Source organism: Enhydra lutris, unplaced genomic scaffold, assembly GCF_002288905.1.
Source record: "Enhydra lutris kenyoni isolate GAN:26980312 unplaced genomic scaffold, ASM228890v2 scaffoldscaffold6, whole genome shotgun sequence".
Lineage (NCBI taxonomy): Eukaryota > Metazoa > Chordata > Mammalia > Carnivora > Mustelidae > Enhydra > Enhydra lutris.
The window spans coordinates 23,001,077-23,027,324 of NW_019154090.1; the positions used below are offsets into that span (position 1 = coordinate 23,001,077).

The 26,248-nt window shown below is 41.2% G+C and overlaps 3 protein-coding genes across 7 annotated transcripts in view; all 3 read left to right on the forward strand.

The window, feature by feature from the left end:
* Positions 1-6,807, forward strand: part of LOC111141778 (NFS1, cysteine desulfurase) — a 26,021-nt gene extending 19,214 nt beyond the window's left edge. The window contains exons 8-13 of one of the 2 annotated variants that reach the window (XM_022494585.1): positions 624-781; positions 1,207-1,312; positions 1,392-1,473; positions 2,133-2,216; positions 2,836-2,925; positions 6,135-6,807. In XM_022494585.1, the coding sequence (XP_022350293.1) occupies positions 624-781; positions 1,207-1,312; positions 1,392-1,473; positions 2,133-2,216; positions 2,836-2,925; positions 6,135-6,198 (584 nt within the window). In that variant the 3' untranslated portion in view covers positions 6,199-6,807. The remainder of the gene's footprint in view (positions 1-623; positions 782-1,206; positions 1,313-1,391; positions 1,474-2,132; positions 2,217-2,835; positions 2,926-6,134) is intronic. The other variant, XM_022494587.1, reaches the window with a different exon arrangement.
* Positions 6,808-10,144: 3,337 nt separating this feature from the next.
* The window catches only part of LOC111141705 (copine 1), a 35,214-nt gene continuing 19,110 nt past the window's right edge, over positions 10,145-26,248 (forward strand). Inside the window, exon 1 of one of the 3 annotated variants that reach the window (XM_022494478.1) lies at positions 10,145-10,208. Coding sequence is in view for 1 of the 3 variants with exons in the window: in XM_022494477.1 (XP_022350185.1) it covers positions 20,929-20,943 (15 nt within the window). In the remaining 2 variants the exon portion in view is untranslated. Of the gene's footprint in view, positions 10,209-19,219; positions 19,270-20,927; positions 20,944-26,248 lie in introns of those variants that run through there. The other 2 variants (XM_022494479.1, XM_022494477.1) reach the window with 2 other exon arrangements.
* On the forward strand, positions 10,176-24,297 carry LOC111141704 (RNA binding motif protein 12). Of its 2 annotated transcripts, none has more exons than XM_022494474.1 (3): positions 10,176-10,326; positions 16,056-16,140; positions 19,127-24,297. In XM_022494474.1, exon 3 carries the CDS (start codon positions 19,149-19,151, stop codon positions 21,993-21,995), a length of 2,847 nt encoding a protein of 948 aa, XP_022350182.1. In that variant the 5' UTR covers positions 10,176-10,326; positions 16,056-16,140; positions 19,127-19,148; the 3' UTR covers positions 21,996-24,297. The 2 variants fall into 2 exon arrangements, with proteins under 2 accessions (XP_022350182.1, XP_022350183.1); XM_022494475.1 differs by having other exon boundaries at positions 16,088-16,140.

Here is a 26,248-nt window from a genome sequence, read left to right on the forward strand (position 1 = left end):
ATATATATATATATATATATATATATATATATATATATATATTAACCCCTCCTCCTCCTCTGTTTTTACTCAAAAAATAGCGTAGTATACTCATTGTTCTGCACCTTCCTTTTTTCACCTAATAATGTTTTTTTTTTTTTTAATGTAAAGTACAGACTTTATTTAGATTTCACCAGCTTTCTAACAATGCTTCTTGGCGATTTTACAGTAGCAGTACACAAGGTGCTTCCTCTTTCTTGTATACACCAGCTTTGTATTTCTCTGTGTGGACTGAATCATAATTTATTTGCCCATTCCCCTGATGATGAATATCTGAGTTGTTTCTGGTTATTTCTCTCTTAAGAATAATGATGAATTGCATGATCTCATTTCAGACGTGCATAGGGAACTACTTTAACCATGTGGTCATTACTCTTAGTATTTACCTTCCTGATGGTAAATAATTTTTATAAATATTATGCTTTTACTGCTGTTTCTCCCTTTCCTCCACTTTTTTTTTTTATTTTGAAAAGTTTCAAGCTTACAGAAAAGTTGAAAGAATATTTTGACCCCTTTTGAAAGTGATAGTTTGTTTCACCTGCGTTTTTCTTTTTTTCTCTTTTGTAACAAACTTTGTTTCCCAGGGGTTGGTGCCATCTACATTCGCCGCCGGCCCCGTGTGCGTGTGGAGGCCCTGCAGAGTGGAGGGGGGCAGGAGCGGGGTATGCGGTCTGGGACAGTGCCCACACCCTTGGTGGTGGGGCTGGGGGCCGCATGTGAGGTGGCACAGCAAGAGATGGAGGTATGGGGAGAGCAGTTCCCTTCCTCAACTTCTTCCCCTGTGCTGGGTCTCCCATGAGAGGCTTTTCAGCAGAACTGAGTCAGACCTCTGCCGGAAGAGGAGATTTAGAAAATCCATCCTTGTCCCAGGGCTGCTGGCATCTTTCTCTGAGGGAGGTGTTATGGGGTCCAAAATCTGGGTCCTTTTAGTGGTTATCAGCTCATTTATTTCTACCTTACTGCAACCATGAGTCCAGTTATGGGGCAGCTTTGCATGGCAGGTTCTGTGCTCTGTGCTGAGGATACAGAGGTCTCCATGGGTAATACAGGATGATAGGTGGGTCTGATGCCCAGTCACTTCTGAGCACAGGGAGAGGACTTTTCATCTTGTGTGTTTCTGAGCTGTTATTGGTCACTATGCTTAGTCTTCCTTTACCTGCTCCTCAGTACGACCATAAGCGGATCTCCAAGTTAGCAGAGCGGCTCACACAGAAGATAATGAAGAGCCTTCCAGATGTGGTGATGAATGGGGACCCTGAGCACCATTACCCAGGTATGGACATTCCCTTTCTATCCCCGTTCTGGAAGAGTCTGAGACTTTGAACCTCCTTTCATAGTAATTCTCTCTCCAGGCTGTATCAACCTCTCCTTTGCCTATGTGGAGGGGGAGAGTCTGCTGATGGCACTCAAGGATGTCGCCTTATCCTCAGGGAGGTGAGTTGGTCTGGATAGACCAGAACTATGACAGGGCTCATTAGCCTGGCCTCTAAGTGGTATAACAGATTATTAAGCTTCCTAGTGTGGAGATGACAGGCACAAGAGCTCTTGGTTAAGTAGATGTATTTTATAAGTGCTGATTTTTTAGCTGGCTTGCCACTGGCTGAAGTTTGCCGCTGTAAGAGGGCTTCCTGGGGTAGAATTTTGTGCCTTTTGTGGCTCCAGGAGATGCATGCGTCTGTTTTGTGTTACACTGGCAGTTCTGTTACAGACCTCCAGAACTGAAGGATGCTCGAAAGACCACTTAGGGTTTAGCTGCCTTCTAGGCTGGTACTGATGGTGTGTTCAGTCCTAGGAGAGTGAGCACTTGGTTCTCCGCTGCTTCTGGCGGTCAGACCCAGCTCACATGGTGTCATGTTCTGTTGTGCTTTGGTAATGTCCTTGCTCAAGGAGGATATCCTCCACAAGGGCCAGAGGAGGTAGGTTCACATTCCAGAAAATGGAGGCAGCATCAGGCCCTTTAGCTCTACCAGATGAGAATGTCTCTTTTATCTCCATGTAATGACTTCAGGGACCTGGGGGTGGGATCAAGAGGTTTGTGGCTAAAAGCAGACATTGATGATGAACTGAGCAAGGCTCCTTGTTTTTCTCCTCAGTGCCTGTACCTCTGCATCCCTGGAGCCCTCTTATGTCCTCCGAGCGATTGGCACTGATGAGGATTTAGCTCACTCTTCTATCAGGTCAGTTAGTTGAGAGGCAACATTTATGAAAAGCATCCTCTTTCATGTTATTCATCTCCTATTATAGTCTCCTCAGACTTGTTTTCCTTATCCCTTCCTGATTCTTCTTGAAAGTTGCTAGAGTAGCGGCTCTCAGACTTCACTGAGTATCACTTGGGAAATTTGTGAAGATTTCTGAGTCCCACACTCAGAGATTCTCATTCACTAGGACTGGAGGAGAAAAACTTCTCTGGTTGGCACCTGGGTGGCTCAGTTGGTTAAGCGACTGCCTTCAGCTCAGGTCATGACCGTTGAGTCCAGGGATTGAGTCCCACTTCAGGCTCGCTGCTCAGTGGGGAGTCTGCTTCTCTCTTTGACCTTCCCCCACTTCGTGTTCTCTCTCTCATCCTCTCTCTCTCAAATAATTTAAAAAGAAAGAAAGAAAGAAAGAAAAAGAAAGAGAGAAAGAAAAACTGTGGTGACACTAATGTGGGTGGTCCACAGACCCACGCTCTGAGACACTCTGGCTTTGTTCTTTCCATGTCTTTTGTGGAATAGATCCTCATTGAGTATCTGCTGAATGAATTTACCCTGGTGCCAGAGTTCAGATGCGGAGCTCTTCTCTTGTGCCTTTTTTCAGGTTTGGCATTGGCCGTTTCACTACAGAGGAGGAAGTGGACTACACAGTGGAGAAGTGCATTCACCATGTGAAGCGTCTTCGAGAAATGAGGTATGCACTATGTAGCAGAGAGCCTTTGAAAGAGATTGTAATGCTGGCTCCTCTCTTGTCCTCAGGCTGTGTGTTCACCGTGCCACAAACCAGCCTTTGAGAATACTTGGATTTTAGGACTTAGAAGTTCCACAGAGTTGGGGCCCCTGGCTGGCTTAGTTGGTAGAGCATGTGATTCGTGATATCGAGGCAGTGATTTCAAGCCCCACATTCGGTATGGAGCTTACTAAATAAATAAATAAATAAAAGTTCCACAAAGTCTGGTAGTGGATGATCTTGGCTACTTGTTTTCAGAAAAGGACAATGAGTTTTTAAAAACTAAAGAACTACATAAATTCAGATGTTTTTCATTATTGTAGTATTATTATTAATACAAAATTAGTGATTTGTAGACTAAGTAGAGATAAATTCCCTTCAAGATAGGGATTTTTGGGGCGCCTGGGTGGCTCAGTGGGTTAAGCCTCTGCCTTCGGCTCAGGTCATGAACTTGGGGTCCTGGGATTGAGCCCCGCATTGGGCTCTCTGCTCAGCAGGGATCCTGTTTCCCCCCACCCTGCCTGACTCTCTGCCTACTTGTGATCTCTCTCGCTTTCAAATAAATAAATAAAATCTTAAAAAAAAATAGGGATTCTTAATTTTTTTTAAAGATTTTATTTATTTATTTGACAGTGAGAGACACAGCGAGAGAGGGAGCAGAAGCAGGGGGAGTGGGAGAGGGAGAAGCAGGCCTCCTGCCGAGCAGGGAGCCGGATGTGGGACTTGATCCCAGAGCCCTGGGATCATGACCTGAGCCAAAGGTAGACACTTAACTGAACCACCCAGGCGCCCTGGGATTCTTTTGTTTGTTTGTTTTTAAAAGATTTTATTTATTTATTTGACAGAGAGAGATCACAAGTAGGCAGAGAGGCAGGCAGAGAGAGGGGGAAGCAGGCTCCCCATGGAGCAGAGAGCCCAATGCGGGGCTCGATCACAGGACCCTGGGATCATGACCTGAGCTGAAGGCAGAAGCTTTAACCACTGAGCCACCCAGGTGCCCCATCACCCTGGAATTCTTAATTTGGATTCTGTGGCTCAACTTTAGGACGCACATGATAGCCCTGAAATTGTATTCTAAATATTGTGTTGTTTTGCTTTTTTTTTTTTTTTTGAAAGCAAGTTCATAGTTTCCATCAAGTTCTCAAGGTTGGGAACTACTAAAGAGTGCTCTTTGTAAAGATGCTTTATAAACAAGGTCAAGAGATGCTTTGTCAGCTGCTGCCCCCAGGGCTTCCCGTAGTAGCTGTAGAGCTCCACTTCTTCCTAGGGACATTGAGGCCTCTGGATTTTTTCAGGGTCTGGCTCCATTCTGCTTAAATTCAACTTTCAGGATTCTGTTGGTCTGGTTATTGAGTGAGGAAGTTCGGGTATACTCCCTTCTTCCCTTTATGAACTTTACTAGGCCTTTCTGGGCTCTGGATTTTCCTTCCCAATGTCTAGTTGTATTGCTTAAATATCTACAGGTTGCTTAGTTTTCTTAGGCTTAAGATTCCTCCTTGGTTGGGGCGCCTGGGTGGCTCAGTGGGCTAAAGCCTCTGCCTTTGGCTCAGGTCATGATCCCAGGGTCCTGGGATGGAGCCCGGCATCGGGCTCTCTGCTCAGTGGGGAGTTTGCTTCCTCCTCTCTCTCTGCCTACTTGTGATTTCTGTCAAATAAATAAATAAAATCTTAAAAAAAAAAAAAAAAGATTCCTCCTTGGCTTGGCTCTTGGTACTCTCTGGCACACTGAAGGGGCATTTCTACGGACCATACTGCAAAGCCTTTTCTAATCTGTCGCTTCAGTGTCTCCACCCTATTTCTTCTGACCTTTACAAACTAAATTCAGCCTGGTCTTATTAGCCCTCAGCTAAAGCTTTATAATGTGCGTCTATGACAGTAAGTGACCTCTTAAGAGAAAGAACAGAAAGGAGATGGCTAACTTTAGAAGCCATGGAAAATGTCATACATAGAAAGGCATGCTGGTGGGTGCCTGGGTGGCTCAGTCGCTTAAGTGGCTGCCTTCGGCTCAGGCCATGATCCCAGGGTCCTGGGTTCTAGTTCCGCATCGGTCTCCCCTCTCAGCGGAGAGCCTGCTTCTCCCTCTCCCTCTGCCTGCTGTTCTACCTACTTGTGCTCTCTGTCTGTCAAATAAGTAAATACATAAAATCTTAAAAAGAAAAAAAAAGGCATGCTGGGAATACATGACATAAAGGAGAGAGATAAGGCAAGAACAGAATGAAATTGGGTAGAAGAAGATTAACTGGGAAAATCCAAACCAGAATCTCATAGTCATAACACATTAAGGTAATATCTGTTCTGGGAATATCATCTAAGGCATTGAAGCTGAAGGGAATCAGATCTTAGTAGATTTATCAGCAGTAGTTCTTGTGTGAGATGGGATGTTCAAGTCTAATATCCAAGAGGTACTTTTGAATTGGAACCAGGGATGTTGGAAGCACAGTCCAACTCTGGGGAGATGAGGCTGGTAGGAATTGGCTACGGTTGCTACATACCTAGGTAATTTAGGACTAAGGTCTAGAACTAACTGAGAAGTAGAGCAAAAACCAGAGAGAAGTGTTGAAAGTGGTTCATGTGTGATGGGGATGAGTAGAGGCTGAAACTTTCTGCTTACACAGTTCCAATGGTCTTGGTTCCACCAAGGAAAATGTGTCCATAGTCTCTCACGAATGGGATGAGAGCTTCTCGAATATAACCACAACCTTATAACACTGGCTTGGCCCCACTGGAGCTGAGCCTGGGGTACTCAGTTATTGTTTGTTGGCAGCTATGGAGCGGCTAGAGCTGACAAGGGTTCAAAGAGAGCTGGGAGGGCACCTGGGTGGCTCAGTTGGTTAAGCATTTGACTTTAGCTCAGGTCACGATCCTAGGGTCCTGGGATCGAGTCCCCCATCAGGCCTCCTGCTCAGCAGGAAGTCTGCTTCTCCCTCTCCCTCTCACCCTCCCCCCTGCTCGTGCTCTCTTTCTCTCTCTCAAATGAATAAATAAAATCTTTTAAAAAAAGGGAGAGAGAGAGAGTTGGGAAAGACTCGCTAACCACCATGTTGGGTCTTTCAGAGCAAGAAAATGGAGCGAGAAGAACAGATGGATATAATTCAGGACTCAAGGGTCAGAGAGCAATGTCATTTGTTTCCTATCTAAGCCCTTACTCACCCAGTGTCTCTTTTCCTTGGCAGCCCTCTCTGGGAGATGGTGCAGGATGGCATTGATCTCAAGAGCATCAAGTGGACCCAACACTAGAAGAATGGGCTAGGCCTCTGACTTTGTGCCAACCTTGCTTCCTCCTGCCTCACCAACCCATGCATATCTGGGTACCTTGTTATGCCTAGTGGGTGTTTCATGTTCAAACCAGAATTGCTGTGGCCCAGTTGACTTCAGCATCAGGCCACCATCAACCCAAAACAGAAACACAAAATATCTTTCCTGAGCCTCTGCTCCTTTAGTGGGGAACCCTCACCATTTCTCTCCAGGAGTCCTCTTGTCTTACAGTGAATGGATGTTCTTGGTGTGGAGAGCCAGAGCAACTGGAAGAAGGTTCTTTGTTCAGAGACCTCAGTGCTTTATGTGGACATTTGAATTATTACTACTGCTCAGCAAGACTGATTCCTTCAGGAACAAGCATAATCTACTATTTAATTTCTTTTTTGTCTCCACAGTCCACCTCTTCATGTTGATTATAGACTGAAGTAAGTTTCTTAGAAGGCTTATCTCCTGTTCTTGTCCCTCTTCATTTTTTTTGACCAAATGGAGCTAGAAATATCTATGACTCCACCCATTATTCTAATAATTTATGTTTCTTTTTAAAAATTGTTAATTTGCCGACTAGAGAAATAAAATCACCTTCCTCTATTTAATTTGTGACTTTATGAAAATCTCAGAGAAAATTTCAAGCTGTCCTTGGGAACCAGGAGCAAACTACCACTCCACTTTATTCCTGTAGATGACTTTTTAAATTTTTATTTATTTTTATTTTTAAAAAAGATTTTATTTATTCATTTGAGAGTGAGAGAGAACATGAGAGCTGAGAAGGTCAGAGGGAGAAGAGGACTCCCCATGGAGCTGGGAGATCGATCCCAGGACTCCGAGATCATGACCTGAGCTGAAGGCAGTCGCTTAATCAACTGAGCCACCCAGGCACCCTATAGGTGACTTTTGAAGGAGATGTTACGTAAGCAAAAATGTGATTTTCAGGGGCACCTGGGTGGCTCAATCGTTTAAGCGTCTGTCTTCAGCTTGGGTCATGGTCCCAGGGTCCTGGGATCAAGCCCCTCATCGGACTCCTTGCTCCACTGGGAGTCTGCTTCTTCTGCCTGCCACTCCCCCTGCTTATGCTAACACACACTCTCTCTCTCCCTCTCTCTCTCTGTCAAATAAATAAATAAAATTTTTTAAAAATGTGATTTCCAGCCATGGAAAGAGCTAGAGATGAATGAAAAATGAAAAGGAGCTGGAAGAATAAAGGGCTTGAGTTTTAAAAAAAGCATGATATGTTTGAGAAACCAATAGGCTAATATAGCTAGAGTAGTTTTTCCATTTGTGGGTATGACATTGTAGGTGAATAGTTACTAGAACAAAAAAAAAAAAAAAAACAAGAGAAAGAATACATTAGAGTATATCACACATATTTTAAGTATTTTATTTTATTTTGTTTTTTAAAGATTTTATTTATTTATGAGTAGGCTGTACACCCATTGTGGAGCTCAATGTGGGGCCTGAATCCCTGACCTTGAGATCAAGACCTGCTGAGATCAAGAGTCAGATGCCTAACCCACTGAGCCACCCAGGCACCCCTTATTTAATTATTTTTAAGTTATCTCTACATCCATGTGGGGTTCCAACCTACAACTCTGAGATTAAGAGTCATGTGTTCCATCCACTGAACCAGCCAGGCACCCCTTAACCATTTTATTTTGATTATATATTTAAATGTGTATACCTGGTTACAAATGTATTATGTGAGTAATGGCAAAAAATTTTGAAAGCTACTAGCTAGCAGTACAGTAAATGCAGATGGATAGGAGGAGGTTTTTATTTTATTTTAAGATTTTATTTATTTGAGGGAGAGAGAGACAGCGAGAGAGGGAACACAAGTAGGGGGAGTGTGAGAGGGAGAAGCAGGCTTCCTGCTGAACAGGGAGCTGGCCACTGGCTGCATCCCAGGACCCCTGCACCATGAACTGAGCCTGAGCTGAAGGCAGATGCTTTATGACTGAGACACCCAGGTGCCCAGGAAGAAGGTTTTTTAAAAAGAATTTTTATTTTGAATAATTTTAGATTTAGAGAAGTTTGCAAAGATAGTTCAGAGTTAGATGTCCATCACCCAATTTCCTCTAATTTTAACATCTAATATAAAACTTACATGGTATATTTGTCAAAATTAAGAGAGTAACATCTCTACATTAGTATTAAGTAAACTTCAGATTTTATTCAGATTTTACCAGTTTTCTCACTAATGCCCCTTTTCTATTCCAGGAGGCAATCCCAATACAACATTGCATGTAGGTTTTGTTTTCAATGCACTCTACTATACCTGCAAAGAGTATATATAACAACAAAGTATAGGTTCTGTTTAAAAAGGTGGCCTAGGGACGTCCGGGTGGCTCAGTTGGTTATGGCTGCCTTCTGCTCATGTTGTGGTCCCAAGGCCCTGGGATGGAGTCCCGCATTAGGCTCCTTGCTTGGCGGGGTGCCTGTTTCTATCTCTCCCTCTGCCTGCCACTCTGCCAGCTTATGCACTCTCTCTCTGTCAAACAAATAAGTAAAATCTTAATAAATAAATAAATAAATCTTTAAAAAATAATAAAATAAAAAATATAAAGGTGGCCTAGTTTTCTAGTTTGCTGTTTTTGGTATACTGGGCTAGTACCAGGCAAGTCGGCCACACAATCTTCCCCAAAACTTGTTGGATTTTCTTGCTCAGTAGACTCCTCACTTTCTGATTTGTATAGTTCAGTATTGGTGATAGTCATGCTGTTGAAAACTGGGCTTTGTGCTCCAGAGCTGAAATGTAACACAAAGACAGTGCTTTGGGGTAAAGAGGAAAGACAGTTTTATTACTTCCAGGCAAAAGAGGCTGCAGCAGGCTAATGCCTTCAAAACCGCAGACCCGCTCTGGGTAAAAGGCTGAGTGGTTTTAAGGAAAACACAGGGTCTGCGCGGTTTGGATAGGAATCTGTTAGTACTGCCAGTCCTATTGGTTATGTCTTCAAAGTGGTTTCATGATTAGCCCTGGCAATGGCCATCTGAGTCTCATTCCTAAGTATACTTTGAGGTAAGCAAGATGTCAACACTGACGCAGAGTTCCCGGAACAAAGGATTCTACAGAAAAACAAGTGAAGGGAAAAGAGAAGCTTTAAGAATCCATAAGAGACGAGGGAAAATTGTTCAAAGTCAGTCTTGGGGGTGCCTGGGTTGCTTGGTGGGTTGAGCCTCTGCCTTCGGCTGGGGTTGTGATCTCAGGGGCCTGGGATCCAGCCCCGCGTCAGGCTCTCTGCTCAGCTGGGGGCCCGCGTCTCCCTCTCTCTCTGCCTGCCTCTCTGCCTACTTGTGATCTCTTTCTGTCAGATAAATAAAATTAAAAAAAAAAAAAAAAAAAAGTCTTGCTGAAGCATTAGTGTGTCCATCTTAATTTCTATCCATCTTTATGTTTCTATAGCGGCTTCAATCACGGTAACAGTTTAGACAAGGGCAGTGGAATTTGGGAGGCTAGGACCAACGCAGGATGAGAATGATTTTTTCTATAATAAAATAGTACTAAAGGGCAACCGTGTATGGGGTTAATGAGGACTGGCCGGTAAGCCTCCCTGGAATGAAATTTTTAAATGGGGAAAAAGAAAACAACAGGTTTGGGTTCTTCTGCCAGGGCATCATCAACAGTACCAGGTAATACTTTGTGGTCCATTTCATCCTTAAAGCAATCACGCGAGGAAAGCATTACTTCTTCCCCTTCTCAGAGGATCAGGGAAGAGAAGTAATTTGCACAAAGTCCCGCAGCGAGGGGCAGACCCAGGCACTCTTAACCCAACCCACCCCACGGCGTCACTCCCCTTAGGCGGGGTTAGTGCGCAAATCGTCGCACTCACGGACTCAAAGTTCCTCTCGCCACAAACACCCGCAACTTCCGGGAGATTGCCCAGAACCTTAGCGCGCTTGCGCTGCCCCGCCCCCTGACGTCTCCATTCCGTCCCTCCCCTTTTGGAACGCGGAGCTGCTGAGCGGGCTGGCGGCCATTTTGTGAAGCGGCGAAAGAGGTGGTGGCTGCAGTGGGCTCCGGGAAGCCGTTCGGGCTGGGGCTGTCGGCCGCGGGGCGGAGGCACTCGCGCGGGGGGTAACTCGGGTCTGGGTTCGGGTGCCGCGCAGCTCTCCCCGGTAAGACTCCTGCAGCCCGGAACGGGCGGGGCTGTGCGGGGCTCGAGCCGCCCCTTGGTGGCCCGGGGCGGGGCCTTCGGAGGCCTCCGAGCCCGCCGCAGTGAGCGCCCCACACAAAAGGGTCGCGGCTTGGCTGCGGGGGGGAGGGCCTGGGGAGCCGCTTGCGCCTTTGAAGCCTGAGAGGATGCAGGAAGGACGCAGGAGAGGATGAGCCTGTATACCGAAGTGGGGACGAGCCCATAGGGAGGACGCCCCCGTGGTCTGAGAGGGAGGAGGCCACAGTTGGGTGGCCCAGTGGCCTGCGAATTAACGGGGATTGCAGTAAAAGCACACCTACATCCCGAATGAGCGAGATTTTCTTTGCTTCCCAAAAGGGACAGGGATTCTAACTGCATCTCTGTGCCCAGTAGTGAGGAGATTAAACGTAGTGAGGACACTCCCTCCATCTGAGGTGGAAAGGAGGCTCCCGTGGCCTAACAGGAAAAGGGAACTAGAGTCTAGACACACCTGTGGGGAAGAAGCTGCAGTCGGTACACTCCTCTGAGTCTAGCAAGGAAATCTTCGAGCTGGTCGCTGTCGTGGCCTGAAGGTGGACGGGGTTGCAGGGAAATGCTCCCGAGGCTCAGCGTTGGGCGGGGCTTACCCTCGAGGGTGTAGGCGATTTGAGAAGCCGGCCTCTGTAGCGAGAAAGTGGGGGTGAGTACGCCTCCCAGACCTCTAAGAATTGTAGTAAGATGCCAGGCCCTTGAACCCCAAGCAGGGAAGGGGCTGCTAAGAGCACCACCTTTACATAATCCCTTGGGAGAGAGCCTCCAGCACTGGAAGAGGAGCAGGCCCAGTAGGAGGTGGAGGGGGGTGCTTTCGATGAGTGAATTGAGTTTCTTTAGTGGAGGCTGGAGGTTTTAGCTGGCAGCCACGTGTAATAGGTGGGTGGGGCTTTGAGAATCTACAGGTTAGTGTCGGGGATGGACACCAGTGTAGGAGGCTTAGCTGCCAGGTTGTAAATGCATGGACTTCATTTGTGCCCGTAATGTGTACTTTATAGTGAAACATCTCAACGGCTTCGGTGAAGGTAACTTGGCGTTATTCAGCACAAAACATGCTGGGAGTTTTGTACCCTGACTTGCAGGCTCCGTAGGAGAGGTTTCTGGACTCTGAAACTGTCCTTGACTCCTGAATTTCCAGAGATGATTTAATGTAAATTGTGGCAGTTGTCAGGAACTGTTCTGTATTATTCAAGAAAAGTGTAATTCCAGCCAGTATAACCTGAGAAAAAATGTAATTGCAACTGAGAGATTGTTGAAGGAGGAACTTGTAGCTGGAGTATTCTTAGAGCTTCTTGCTTGAATGGTTTAAAATCGTGTAGTTTTTGTTAAATGCAGTATTAGTAAAATGAATTGCATTGGACTTTGTTACATAGTTTATATTGTTAATGTATTTCAGAGCATTTGCAGTTCAGAAATGTCCTACAAGTGTGGACATATGGGCTGATTTTGTTTGTTTTGTTTTATAGAAATGTAATACAAGACTGGTTGTACTCATTTTTGAGCTTTGGTGGTTTTGGCCGGATAGTGGGAAGTAATTATGTTCAGGCATTTTCCAAGAATATTAAAAAGTTGGGAAGAACTGTTACAGGTGGTTAAAATAATTTTATGGTAATTTTTTAAGAAAATGAAATGTTTGGCGTGTTTATATAAAGGTTGAGGATGTGCTCAGTATTATTCCTGGAAGATTTTTTGACGAAACAGGGAATGCATTTTATATCATCTTTATAAGCTCAATTAAATATTTATTTTGTTTATGGGTTGTAATGCATAATTTGTGTTTTTCTTAAGTTCATATCTGTTAGGTGAAAATGTGAAGCTTTAGAAACCATTTTGATTGTTCCTTGGAACCTATTGTTATGTGCTAATACCAGCATATTTCTGGCTTCTTTCACTTTCTTGTGACATGCCAAATGTTTTGATGATTGCGTATTGAGAGTTTGGGGGTTGTTGGTACAATTTTTAGATGTGAAACTTGATTTTGTGGACCAGTGTGTTCCAGGTGCTGGAATCCAGTGACCATGTTCATAACGTTTTTATTCCATTTTGTAGAGAGCTACTCCATCTTTTGGTTTAGATGAATATTTTCTTCTGCAGATATTGTAGAAAGAATTTCTAAGTGTCAGTAATTGCACAAAAGATGCTCTTAGATACCTCTCCCTAAAATCTAGGGACTGTTGTCCATTCTTACATCTCCTGTCCCTGCCACAAGTGCTTAATAAATGTTCGTGGTGTAAATGAATGTTGTTACATGTTTAGAATTAAGCAGAAAAACAACCTCATCTGATTTATAGTTTATCACATTTTACTACCACCACTCATAAACCTTCTGGTTTGCAACGAGTTTATTTCATTAAGTTTCTGGCCACCTTTTAAGTTTTAAGACCAACAGTGAGGGTGAATGTGGTTGGCTAGGTTAGAAGTGATACTGTTGCTTTTAAGTCAAGACAATAAACATATTTGTTGGCATTTGTGGGGAGGGTTTGAAAAATAACTTAATATTACAGTCTTTTTGGCAGGAGGAATATATATATCTTATTTAGCAATGTCTTTTGGCTTGCCACTTTTGAGAACTTTATGGAGCTTAATGGGGAAGTGGAATAACAAGCTGTCTAAAGGGTTCATGTCCCTCTGTGTCAGAAGCATTGTTTCATTAAGAATGATCCCAGAATCTGAAATGTGATTCATTTGGGGATGGGGACAAAATCATGTGGATGAAGCTGTGGTTTTTTTCCATAATGTGATTATGCGGCTTATTGCTTTGTGCCCATTATAATTGGTTCTCTGTTGCTCATCTCTGAGGGTGAACATTTGAGGGGTGCTGGTTTTGTATTTTGAATCTAAAGAACTTAGCTCTGCTGTACCCTGGTTACTGTTGATTAAAGACTGACAACTGAACAAAGTTAAAATTCACTTTTTGATGTTTATCACCAGATGAAGAGTGAAACAGTTAAGTTCAACTGGTTTGTGCTTTGGCTTTCTGATAAAAGAGGATTGTTGTCGGACATTTTACTCTGAAATTCCAAGTGATTGAAATGACTAGTAAATAAGAATATATGTCGTGTCATAATAATATGCGAAATGTTCATAGCAGATATTTGTAATTTGTTAATGTATGTGGTATTTCTAAAGCTGAAGCAAAGCCACTATGTTAGGACTAATTCCTAACGAAGTGGAAAAGTATACTAGAGCAATCTTCTTGTTTTAGATCTTCTGATATGGGGGGGAGGGGAGACAAGATGGCGGAGAACTAGGAGGAGGCGCCTTTTCAACCTGTACCCTAAAGTGAGCTAGATCTTCTGATATAGATCAGCGAATTCAATGGCAAATCAGGCCCATTTTCTCCTTTGTACCTTGATACTTTATAAATAGGTAAAATGTGTGTTAGATGTTTTGTTGCATACAATTGGTTGTCTTATCCTTCTAACTAAAATTCACCAAGTCTTAGGTGGTTGGGGTGGAATTTTCATTTTGGGATCCTGCATTCTGTTGCTAGCTGACACTTAGAACACAGGAATGAGTAGTTCCTAGAGAACAGTGGTGCCTCTTATTAAATTATTGTGCTCTTTACAAAGGGGGGGGTTGAGAACAAAAGTACTTCTCCAGTCTCAGTTTCTATTTATGTTGTCCATATCAAGGAAGAAGCATAACACCAAGAGTTGTGAAGTTTTAGCTTCAAGCCTGAAGTTTCTGGGTACTTTTCTTTGGTATGGGTTGATGTGGGCCTTCCCCTTTGCTTAAATAGATAAGATTCATGAATTTATTTCTAGATTGATTTTTTTTTAAAGATTTTATTTATTTGACAGAGATAGATCACAAGCAGACGAGGGGTGGGGAGGTAGCAGGCTCCCCGCCAAGCAGAGAGCCAGATGAGGGGCTCGATCCCAGGATCCTGGGATGACAACCTGAGCCAAAGGCAGAGGCTTAACCCACCCAGCGCCCATGGGTTGATTTTTTTTACTTTAAATTGAACAACGTAAAATTTGAATGAGGCATTTGCTGAATTCAGCTGGAACTTAAACTTTTTCTTGTGACATGAGACTTCCTTCTTGTCACAGTAACTTCTCTGGGAGCCCTTTAGAAATTTTTGATAGTAGGTCTAATGTTCCCTTTGGGCATAACTAGCTGACTTTAAACTTTTTCCTATCCAGATGGACATTTGGAGTCTTCTTGGGTGTGGAAGGGAAGAGGCTGAGGAACCTGTTTTTTCCCTTCAGGGCACTTATCCTGGCCCCATACCAGACCCTTTGAATTGGAATTTCCAATGGCGGATCATATGTTAAACTTAAATGCTTAACTAGGAAACTACTGTGGTTCTGTTGGTTATAGAGTCAAACTTGAATGTTTAGAAAACAATATTGCAGAATTCATGCTCTTCCTCATTGAGCATAACCTTTACCTAAAAGCATGCTTTTTTTGTATTTCAAGTTTCCCTTTGTGACCTGTTAGATAAACTTCTAGGTGTGTCTTTTAAGGAGTTTTAAAACTCTTTAGACCTAATTAGAACTGATTTGTACAACATATAAAAAATTAATACAGTGCTTTGGGCTTTTGAAAGGCTTGTTTATGACATACGTATGTAGTTTTTGTGGCAAAACAATCTTACTCTTCAGTAATTTGAGTAGCTGTCTAGAAGATGTTTAGCTTGTCCTTTAGAAAAAATTTGGAGTAACACTAGAATTTTTTAACACATTTTACTTTTTGGTGATGAATATTAAGCTTACAGGTGATATCTCGAACTTGAAAGATAGTTAAAAAATGAGCATCGTTCTAAGTAGTGTTCTCTTGGTATCTTTATACTTAACAGTGACGATTTTCTTCTTTCTCTGAATTCAAAAATGATCTTTTGCATATAGTTGTCTAATTATTTGGTTTTATATATTGCTTGTGAATTGTTCACAACTTCACTGATTTGGGAGAAATTCCAGTAAGAGATAAGTGACTCATTTTTACTTTGGGAAGTCTTCTTAATACGCCATTTTTAGGGTTTTTTTTTTTTTTTTTTTTTTTACAAGTTTCTTGGAACAGTTTTGGTGTTAGAAGAAAAAGCACTTTTCCTTAAGATTTTGAACCCTAATGGTTTTAAGTAGGAATTAATCATTACAGCCTGAATTGTCACTTCATTTATGTTTCTTGGTGCTTGATGCTATTTTGGTACAAAGGAAAATATTTTGAAAGAGCAACTGCAAGAATTTCCATAAGTACCCTTGAATTGATGATTTTGTCATTTGTCTTGGAACTGTTTATGTGTGAACTTGTGCTTTTTCATCAAGTGTTTGGTGGGACCTGAGGAAATAGGTTGTAGTCGGACTTGTATTAAGGAATTTTCTGGACTGGTTTAATCATCAAGTGATAAAAGTAATTACCAGCTGTGAAGCTGAGGTTTATGACTGTTTTAGTTTTTAATTGATTCATTCTTGGACTAATTTATGGCACATTCTTGATATATGTAAATATATATGTTTTGAGAGATACCAAATTTGAAAGCAATACCAAGTAACGCATGTGTGGGATTTTGGTACACGTGTTTTTCTGTCTTTCTCTGTCTTTTTTTTTAATATGCATTCTAATGAAGTACTCTGGTGGTTTCAGACTCGCCTTCATAATGTACAGTTCAGTGTGGCCTGTGCGTGTTGTTTTGTGTTTCCTGCATTGATTTTTGCCTCCATTTATTCTCTATTGCAGTCTAAAAGTTGGTTTTAATTGGTTGCCCACAGGATTGACTTGGCCTCTACTTCTTGTTAAGAAAATACATCTCTTGTTTTATCAGGTAAGAGATTTTGAATAGAAGGTTTGTTTTTATTCAAAATAAAATGAGACAGCTTATTTAGTAACATGAAAATACGTGTAGTAACTGAATTGTGGGGGATTTTCTTTCTTTCTTTCCTTTTTTAAAGTCTTTTCTGAGGGATGGGGATGGGGTGGACTGGGTGCCTTGAACAGTTGTTGCTTTCTTCGGGGTTCAGTTTTTTATGGATGCATTTCTTTTGCTGAATTGCTGATTATTAGGCAGTAGGCTGTGTTTTTTTTTTTTTTTCCCTCAGTGTAGCATTCCAGGCTAATTGCAAATGTAGGTGCTTGTTATTGGTATGGTTTTTTAATATTCCTTAGAGGTAAATGTGTAGATAATGGGTTCTATGTTTTAGAGTACCTATTTTGACTTTAGATGGAATTAAGTGATTGGACTCTAACCCTCTTGTTACATAACAAAGGTAGGCTCAAGATAGTTGAAATGACTTACCAAATAGGCACTTAGAAGAATAGCAGATATTACTTCATATTTTTTCAGAACCTAAAAACTGTTTTTCTCTTTAGATGGCTTTATGAATAATTCATGTGTTCTTTGGTTTAATTCTCAGCCCTTTTCTAACTGGTAATCTGGGCAGATTTTTCAATATCATGTTTTCATATGTACCTTGTGCAGACTTTAAAGCCCTTCTCTTAGTAGCAGATGGTTTTTGAAGAATCATTGTGTATGTCACTTTAGTCCTGTGTTTAATTTTTGTGTTCTTGGGACTGTATCAGATTCCCATTTTAGTGTCCCAGTGCAAACTAACATCTTTCTATCTCTCAAGTCGTTTTGGGTGCCTAGATTACTTACCCAAGATGTGATAAAGTGATTAAGCATTTTTTGAAGTTGAACAGGAATGCTGTCTTAATTTTGCATGTAGCCAATATGCTACAGACAGTAGGGAATGAGAATTTGATTTAATGTCTTGAAATCTTCTTGATGAGCTTCTCTATAGACTGCTAAATAGTAGTAAATACAAAGAAAAGAGTTTGTTGGTGTGATTTATTTTTTTAGTATTTATTTTTCTTGTTGACTCTTGCAAACCAAAAATGAAAAGCTTCCCTTCTCCCCCAAATTTCTAGTGTTTTATAATGGTCCCTCAAAGAGCATTTTCTGTTTGTCAGTCCATCTTTCTGGATTAAATTTGAAAGTGGCTTTTATTTTTGTGTATGTGTGTGAGAAAACTGTCGAAGCCAAACAACATATTTTTGTTTTGTGTACAGCAGTCATAATAGTTGAGATATTATTACAGGTATTGTTGTATCAAATTAATAGTCACACAATATTTGACATGGAAAAACTGCTTTCATGGAGTTATAGGATTCTTAGAGCTTTCAGCAGGAAACTTTGCTCTTTTCATGTTCCTATTTGAGAAGCGATAAAACCAAAGCTCAAATCATATAAATTTTCTGAAGTCACAGAACTAGTTTAATTGGTTTATATTTAAATGTTGATTTATAAGATGGCTTGGAAAACACCCTATGTTGTTGATCACATAAATTTCAAATTAATATTTTCCAGTCCCAAGAATTCATTTTATACTGCTTTACAAAGGGCTTCCCTTGAATTTGCTCTTGGAAGCCGTAAGAACTGAAATACTGAAATTTTACTTAAATCTGGGAGAAATATCTCCAAAAGAAAAAGTTCAGAATGGGACATTATTTAAGGACAGCAGTGAGCTCCCAGAAATTCCACAGGAGTTATGTTGAGTAGAGACTATAACAGTCACTGAATAAAAGTTCATACCCTAGTTCTTTTTAAAACAAAAGCAAAACGAGATAATACCCTTTTTTCGTTATCATCCTTCTTTGGGGAAAACAAGACTTTTGGGGGAGAGAGAGAGAGAGAAAGTGTGTGTGTGTGTGTGTGTGTGTGTGTGTGTGTGTGTGTGTGTGTATTGTTATTATTTTTATGGTGAGTTTGGAAATGAGTCTTTGGATCTGAGTTTAAATTAAAACAGCTGTGGTGAATGGCACTGCAACCAGGTTCTACTTTTTGGAGTGATGAATATAGATAACTAAGATTTTGGCTATTTTATTCAGTATTTACTTTGGATTCTTTATATGTGTTAACTTTGTAATAAATAATTCCATATGTAGTTTTCCTTAATAAATGGAGCTGTAATGCACATTGAAGATTTTTTTTTTTTTTTTTTTTTTAAAGATTTTATTTATTTATTTGACAGAGAGAAATCACAAGTAGGCAGAGAGGCAGGCAGAGAGAGAGGAGGAAGCAGGCTCCCTGCTGAGCAGAAAGCCCGATGTGGGGCTTGAACCCAGGACCTGGGATCATGACCTGAGCCGAAGGCAGCGGCTTAACCCACTGAGCCACCCAGGCGCCCCACATTGAAGAATTTTAGGCTGAAATATGGAATCCGGTTTTTTTTTTTTTTGAGACTTGAGTCTACTTTATTGTTAAGTATTATTTATAATTCATTAGTATTGCAGTTTTCTGTTTCTGTTTGCCTTCTGAGACTGAGTGTTATAAAATGACCCTGATAATTCTACAGTTGTCATTTTTATAAGGAGAATGCTAAGCCACTTTTAAATATTAACTTTGCTACATCCTTTGCATGTTTTTCCCCTGCAGATTGTTCAACTTTGTGTCCTGATTTGACTTACACATTTCTTTTAAATCTTACTGAATAATTAGTGGTCTGAATGATGTTATTGGTGATTCTACTTCTTATGGTGGTTTTTTCCCTGAACCTTTGAGTCATGGCACTGAACTTATAATTGTTCACAGAATTAATGCCTTTGGAAGTTGAAATTGTCTAGGTTTTACATTGTAAATGGCCCATAATGTTCCGTTTTTAGAATATTCAAATAAAAAAACAACCTACATTGCTTGTGATAGTTTGAGGGTATATTTGAGGGCCTAATATGGTAGCTGGTCATTCTTTTAGTTAAAAACTTGGTGTGATAAACAGGAGTCTGACCTGGCCGTTGCCTTTTCTCATCTGCAGGTGTGTGTGGTTTCAGCGCAGCATGGCTGTGGTCATCCGTTTGCAAGGTCTCCCAATTGTGGCGGGGACCATGGACATTCGCCACTTCTTCTCTGGATTGACCATCCCTGATGGGGGCGTGCATATTGTAGGGGGTGAACTGGGTGAGGCTTTCATCGTTTTTGCCACTGATGAAGATGCAAGGCTTGGTATGATGCGCACAGGTGGTACAATTAAAGGGTCAAAAGTAACACTTTTGTTGAGTAGTAAAACAGAAATGCAGAATATGATTGAACTGAGTCGTAGGCGTTTTGAAACTGCCAACTTAGATATACCACCAGCAAATGCTAGTAGATCAGGACCTCCACCTAGCTCAGGAATGAGTGGCAGGGTAAACTTGCCTACAACAGTACCTAACTTTAATAATCCTTCACCCAGTGTAGTTACTGCTGCCACGTCTGTTCATGAAAGCAACAAAAATATACAGACATTTTCCACAGCCAGCATAGGATCGGCTCCTCCAAATATGGGGGCTTCTTTTGGGAGCCCAACGTTTAGCTCAACCATTCCGAGCACAGCGTCTCCAATGAACACAGTCCCACCACCACCAATTCCTCCAATCCCAGCGATGCCATCTTTGCCACCAATGCCGTCCATTCCCCCAATACCAGTTCCTCCTCCAGTACCTACATTGCCTCCGGTGCCTCCTGTGCCCCCAATTCCCCCAGTCCCTTCTGTGCCACCCATGACCCCACTGCCACCCATGTCTGGCATGCCACCCTTGAACCCGCCACCTGTGGCACCTCTGCCTGCTGGAATGAATGGCTCTGGAGCACCTATGAATCTGAACAATAACCTGAACCCTGTGTTTCTGGGTCCACTGAATCCTGTTAACCCTATCCAGATGAACTCTCAAAGCAGTGTGAAACCACTTCCCATCAACCCCGATGATCTATATGTCAGTGTGCATGGAATGCCCTTTTCTGCAATGGAAAATGATGTCAGAGATTTTTTCCATGGGCTCCGTGTTGATGCAGTGCATTTGTTGAAAGATCATGTAGGTCGAAATAATGGGAATGGATTGGTTAAGTTTCTCTCCCCTCAAGATACATTTGAAGCTTTGAAAAGAAACAGAATGCTGATGATTCAACGCTATGTGGAAGTTAGTCCTGCCACAGAGAGACAGTGGGTAGCTGCTGGAGGCCATATCACTTTTAAGCAAAGTATAGGACCTTCTGGACAAACCCATCCCCCTCCTCAGACACTTCCCAGGTCAAAATCGCCCAGTGGGCAGAAAAGGTCAAGGTCAAGATCACCACATGAGGCTGGTTTTTGTGTTTACTTGAAAGGGCTACCATTTGAAGCGGAAAACAAACATGTCATTGATTTTTTTAAAAAGTTGGATATTGTGGAAGATAGTATTTATATTGCTTATGGACCCAATGGGAAAGCAACTGGTGAAGGCTTCGTAGAATTCAGGAATGAGGCTGACTATAAGGCTGCTCTGTGTCGTCATAAACAATACATGGGCAATCGCTTTATTCAAGTTCATCCAATTACTAAGAAAGGTATGCTAGAAAAGATAGATATGATTCGTAAAAGACTGCAGAACTTCAGCTATGACCAGAGGGAAATGATGTTAAATCCGGAGGGGGATGTCAGCTCTGCCAAAGTCTGTGCTCACATAACAAATATTCCATTCAGCATTACCAAGATGGATGTTCTTCAGTTCCTAGAAGGAATCCCAGTGGATGAAAATGCTGTACATGTTCTTGTTGATAACAATGGGCAAGGTCTAGGACAGGCATTGGTTCAGTTTAAAAATGAAGATGATGCACGTAAGTCTGAACGCTTACACCGTAAAAAACTTAACGGGAGAGAAGCTTTTGTTCATGTAGTTACTCTAGAAGATATGAGAGAGATTGAAAAAAATCCCCCTGCCCAAGGAAAAAAGGGGTTAAAGATGCCTGTGCCAGGTAATCCTACAGTTCCAGGAATGCCCAATGTGGGAATGCCCAGTGCGGGAATGCCTGGTGCGGGAATCCCCGGTGCAGGAATGCCTGGTGCGGGAATGCCTGGTGCAGGAGTTCCCGGCGCAGGAGTTCCCGGCGCAGGAGTGCCCGGCTCAGGCGTGCCTGGTGCAGGCGTGCCCGGTGCAGGAGTGCCCGGTGCAGGAGTGCCTGGTGCAGGAATGCCTGGTGCAGGAGGTGAAGAGCATGCCTTCCTGACTGTAGGATCTAAGGAGGCCAACAATGGGCCTCCATTTAACTTTCCTGGTAATTTTGGTGGGTCCAATGCCTTTGGGCCACCACTCCCTCCTCCAGGATTAGGAGGAGCCTTTGGTGATGCTAGGCCTGGTATGCCTTCAGTTGGAAATAGTGGTTTGCCTGGTCTAGGACTGGATGTTCCAGGTTTTGGAGGTGGACCAAATAACTTAAGTGGGCCAGGATTTGGAGGAGGCCCTCAGAATTTTGGAAATGGCCCTGGTAGTTTAGGTGGCCCCCCGGGCTTTGGAAGTGGCCCTCCTGGTCTTGGAAGTGCCCCTGGGCATTTGAGTGGGCCACCAGCCTTTGGGCCTGGGCCTGGCCCTGGTCCTGGCCCAATTCACATTGGTGGTCCCCCTGGCTTTGGATCTAGTTCTGGAAAACCAGGACCAACAGTAATTAAAGTGCAGAATATGCCCTTCACTGTGTCTATTGATGAGATTTTAGATTTCTTTTATGGCTATCAAGTGATCCCAGGCTCAGTGTGTTTAAAATACAATGAAAAAGGTATGCCCACAGGCGAAGCCATGGTGGCCTTCGAATCTCGGGATGAAGCCACAGCTGCTGTCATTGATTTAAATGACAGACCTATAGGCTCAAGGAAAGTAAAACTTGTCTTAGGGTAGCTGTTCACATCAATTCTTTATAGGGTAGATCTTCATAGTGCTGTGATTAATGCATCCAGATTGTTTTCCTAGTATTTCCAGGTTAGAACCTGTGGATTGTTTCAATTGCATATAGATTGGTTTCTGTAACATAGAGCATTGGTTGACTGTTTACAGAAGACTCACTACCAGGATAAATATTGCTGTATGTTACAGTAAAGCTGTCTGGAGAGAACACAAAAATGATTTTGGCGTACCATTAGAGAAACCATTTGTAAAACACAAATGACCACATAAAGCTTATCAAGGAGTTTAGATTGGTTTTGTTTTATACCATATGGGATGAAGAAAATAGAAATGTCAATAGAGCTCATTAAGGGTGCTCTTGCCAGCTGCTGAAAAATAGAAGTTGGCTGCTCTTGGAATTTGGTTTAAAGCTGGACAGATTTGCTTTGTTATAGGGTCAAAGCTTTGTCTAAAGTCCTCATTTTCTTTTAAAATTGAATAAAATCTCTGTATACAGATTCACTGTATGTACCTTTATTGCTTCTTGAGGGTTCTTGCTGTATAGACAGTCCTGCTTCTGAAGTTGCTGCTTTTTTGTTTGCCTAATTGACTCATTTGTAAATGAGCAGAACTGTTTTGTTGTTGTTGTTTTAATATAAAACTCCACACTTGGTTTGTGCTATAACCTTGAACTTTGATTTCTAATGTCACACTGAAAACTGTGTGAAATAAGAACTTTTGCCACAAAAATAAAATACAGAGTCCTCTACCTACCAGAGCCTTTTTGGTTTGACCGCCATGTTTTAGTTTAGACAGTTTAAAAATTGTTCATGTTGTTTGGATGGCTTTGAAAACCAGAAACCACTTCTAATGATCATTGTTTAAAATGCCAGATTTGAAGTCCTGTCCATGATGGACTAATGTTCTGGCAGTTTCCTTCTGTCCCAAATTTGTGTGAAATTTTGGCCTGTAACTAAACAAAGAGAGTCCATTTATAAGAAAGAGCATTATATCTACGTTTTTTTTAAAAACAAGTTGAAATTGTTAGCTTTGTAAGCAGTAGTGTTATAGAATAAAAGATTCATAAGCTGTTCCATAGATGTGCATTTAATCCTGTTACTTGGAGGCTTTTTGGTCTAGTTTGATCAGGAGCCTGTTCATAAAAATTCTTCATACCGAGTACAAGTGCAGCTGCCAGAGGGGAGAGAATTGAGACTCTTTGCCCTTTCATACTCTTCTTTGGCATTCAGGACACTGAGGCAGGAGGACCAAGTGGGTTCTGGTTGGTAAGTGTCCTTGTCATAAAAACATTTGCCTTACAAGATCCTGCTCACTGCTACAAAAGGCTCTATTTATGGTTACTTTCCTTCTTAGTTAAAATGCTCTAAAGAAAGATGTGTCACATTATATTATAAACATACATGGAATAGGAGATTGGTGAGATATCATGAAAAACAAATTTTGTCTTTAACATGGGCCTCTGTCTTGGTTTGAAACATCCCCAACATTTCCTGCAAATCAATGTACTTACAAAGGGGTCAGCCTTTTAAAAGAGTTATTTCCTATTAAAAAAAAAAAATAGTGCCTTTTTGGTGTTGCAAGTCAGTGGAACACTGAAATACAGCGTCTCGTGTAACTTAGAGTTAAGAGTGGCAGCAGTTTCATTTGCGTGATAAGATTTGGAAAGCCTTTTCATCACTACAATCTTAGAGGTTTGACAGTACAGGATTTTTTTTGTTTAGGGAAAGGATTGTTTAGACTTTCAAAGAAGACATGGCTGTGTTGTGGGTCTTTTGACAATTCATGAATACAAATTTGCTTTGACAGATCTCTAGATACTGCCTCCTCAACTAAAAAAAGCAATATGATGTTTATATATGCTGTTCAATTTAAGTTTTCTGTTAAGTAATCATTTCTCATTCCAAAGACCGAGTGCAGAAAACTTCAGCGCTGCTTGGGAGTCTTATTTCAACTGCAGATTATTTTCCCCATTGGAGAGCTGACTGTTTTCATTTTAGAAAAATGGGTTGTTTAAAGATGAAAGCCTTTTATCTTTTTTCACAGTTTATTTTGGTTATATGTTCGTACAATCTTACTAAATATTTCATATACTTTATTGCAACTACTTTGTTATTTCTACATCTTAGATAAATGCTGAAAAGGAAAACTTGATTTCATTGTTCATCAAATTAAATAAATTAAGAAAATAGTGGTTTGTGTAGAATTTGGAGAGAACTATGTTCTATATTTGGTTGAGTCACAACAGTGCTTCTCTTGTTGTGAAATGTAATTAAATGCTTTGCCCTCTGGAACTTGATATTTGTGTATCTGAGACTTATTAATATAGTGCTAACTGCTAAGCGTACTGTTCATCTTGTTCTGGGCACTGGAGTTTGAGTTTTAAAAAAATTCTTGAAAATATGTTCTGTGCAATCACTCATACCTCTCTTCCTGCAAATTTTCTCAGAAGAACTAGGTTTGGGGTGAAAATGAATTTATTTTCTCATTTGCTTTGTATGGTATGAAGGATTTGTAAAGCTTTGCTCAAAGTTGTGTGCATTTGTAAACACTATCATGATATTTTCAATTTTATGTGTAAATCTTGTCTTTGGTGACTGACATGAATGGAAGAGAATCTTTTCCATTAGGTTTAATTCCTCCCACCCCCTTGCCCGGGCTTTTTTTTTTTTTTTTTTTTTTAGTTTAAAGGATTAGAGATACTACAAAATGTATTTTATAAATAAGCAAATTTGTAAACTTTTTCTGAACTTCAGTGAAACATTTAGTCCACAAGCAAAATTTGGAGGTGTATTTTGTGTTTAATACTGCAGTTTGGATGTACAATTAATTATTAGTGGCTTAAAAAAAATGCAACACTGTTGAGTGAAACGTAGTTCCTAGCTTTGTGCTCCAAGTTGTCAAAGCATCAACCATGAAAATTTCATTAGGAAAATTTTTATTTAGAATTTCAGAGAATAATGTCCAGTGTAATTAGGTCAGTCTTAACCCACTGGATGAAAATCTAGGGGTGTGTATGGACATAAACAAACATACCTTGGATAAAATAAGGATCCATGAAAGCCTTAATCAAACACAAAGCCCTTTTTATTGGATTCTGTCATTGTGTACAGGTGTGGGTCAAATGTTTAAAAATAAATCCACTCATCAATTTCAAGAGTACTTAAAAATGAGTAAAGAAGCCGTAAAGTTACTGCTAGTTAAATCTGTAAAGAATTTCTAGCAGTGATTGCTTTTAAAACTTACTTCCCACTCTTGCAAAATTAACCACATTTAGTTTTACTGGCAGTTCTATAGTAGTCCAAGCAGTTAGAAACCAAACACAATAAAATGATTCATTGCCAGTATGGCCACAACATTGCCAGCAAATACTGCCTTGGCATCGTTCAGCAGAGGTTTTTGTTTATAAAGATGAAGTCTTGAATACTGTTCAATAAACTTGTCACAAAATAAAAGAGGCTGATGCTTTTAATGCTTTACACAAGAGTACTCTACTGAGCTATACCATCAGGTTTTTGTTGTTGTCTTTGTTACTTTTTTTAAACTCCTACAAATATTTTGTGCCTTTGGAAAGGTGGATTTGGTGATCTCAGAGGTAACCATTGTTGCTTATCCTTGTCTGCTAATGCTGAAGTGTGGAAAGAAGATAACCTGGAACGGCAGGGAGGAAACTTGATTCTAGGTCAAATCTGTGGTATCCATCCACCTTTTCAGACTTTTATCTTGTATGGTTTGCTAGCAAGCCACTTCGTTTTGTGGACTCAGAAAGAAACAGAAACCAGGTGCTCCTTTTTACAGAGGTGTCTTAAAGGGGGCTGTGATTGTCTTTTTAAAAAACTGATTAAGAAATGGGAAAAGAAATCTTCAGAATACATTGTCAATTGCACATATTTCTAATTAGAGGTTTCTCTTTTTTGTTTATTCTTGCATTAGTATGTGAGGTATTTTGAGGTGGGGAAGGGGGAGAGGAATCAAAAATATTGGTGCTTTCTGACATTGATGGTCTGGTTTTGTCCCTTCCACATTTGTTCAGCTGCTAAAAGACAAACATTAGCAAATGAGAAGTTTCCATAAACTCCGGAGTCCTTTAAAAAAAAAATTCTGGATTGGAGTTGCAGAGAAATTAGTGTGCTATTCCTTTTAACCAAAGCTCTTGAAAAATATATATAACTTTTTCCTTTATCACGAAAGAGTTTTTAGCCTGTTTTTGAGTTTCAATACCCAGGTTGTTTTAGAGGGGTTTAGACTTA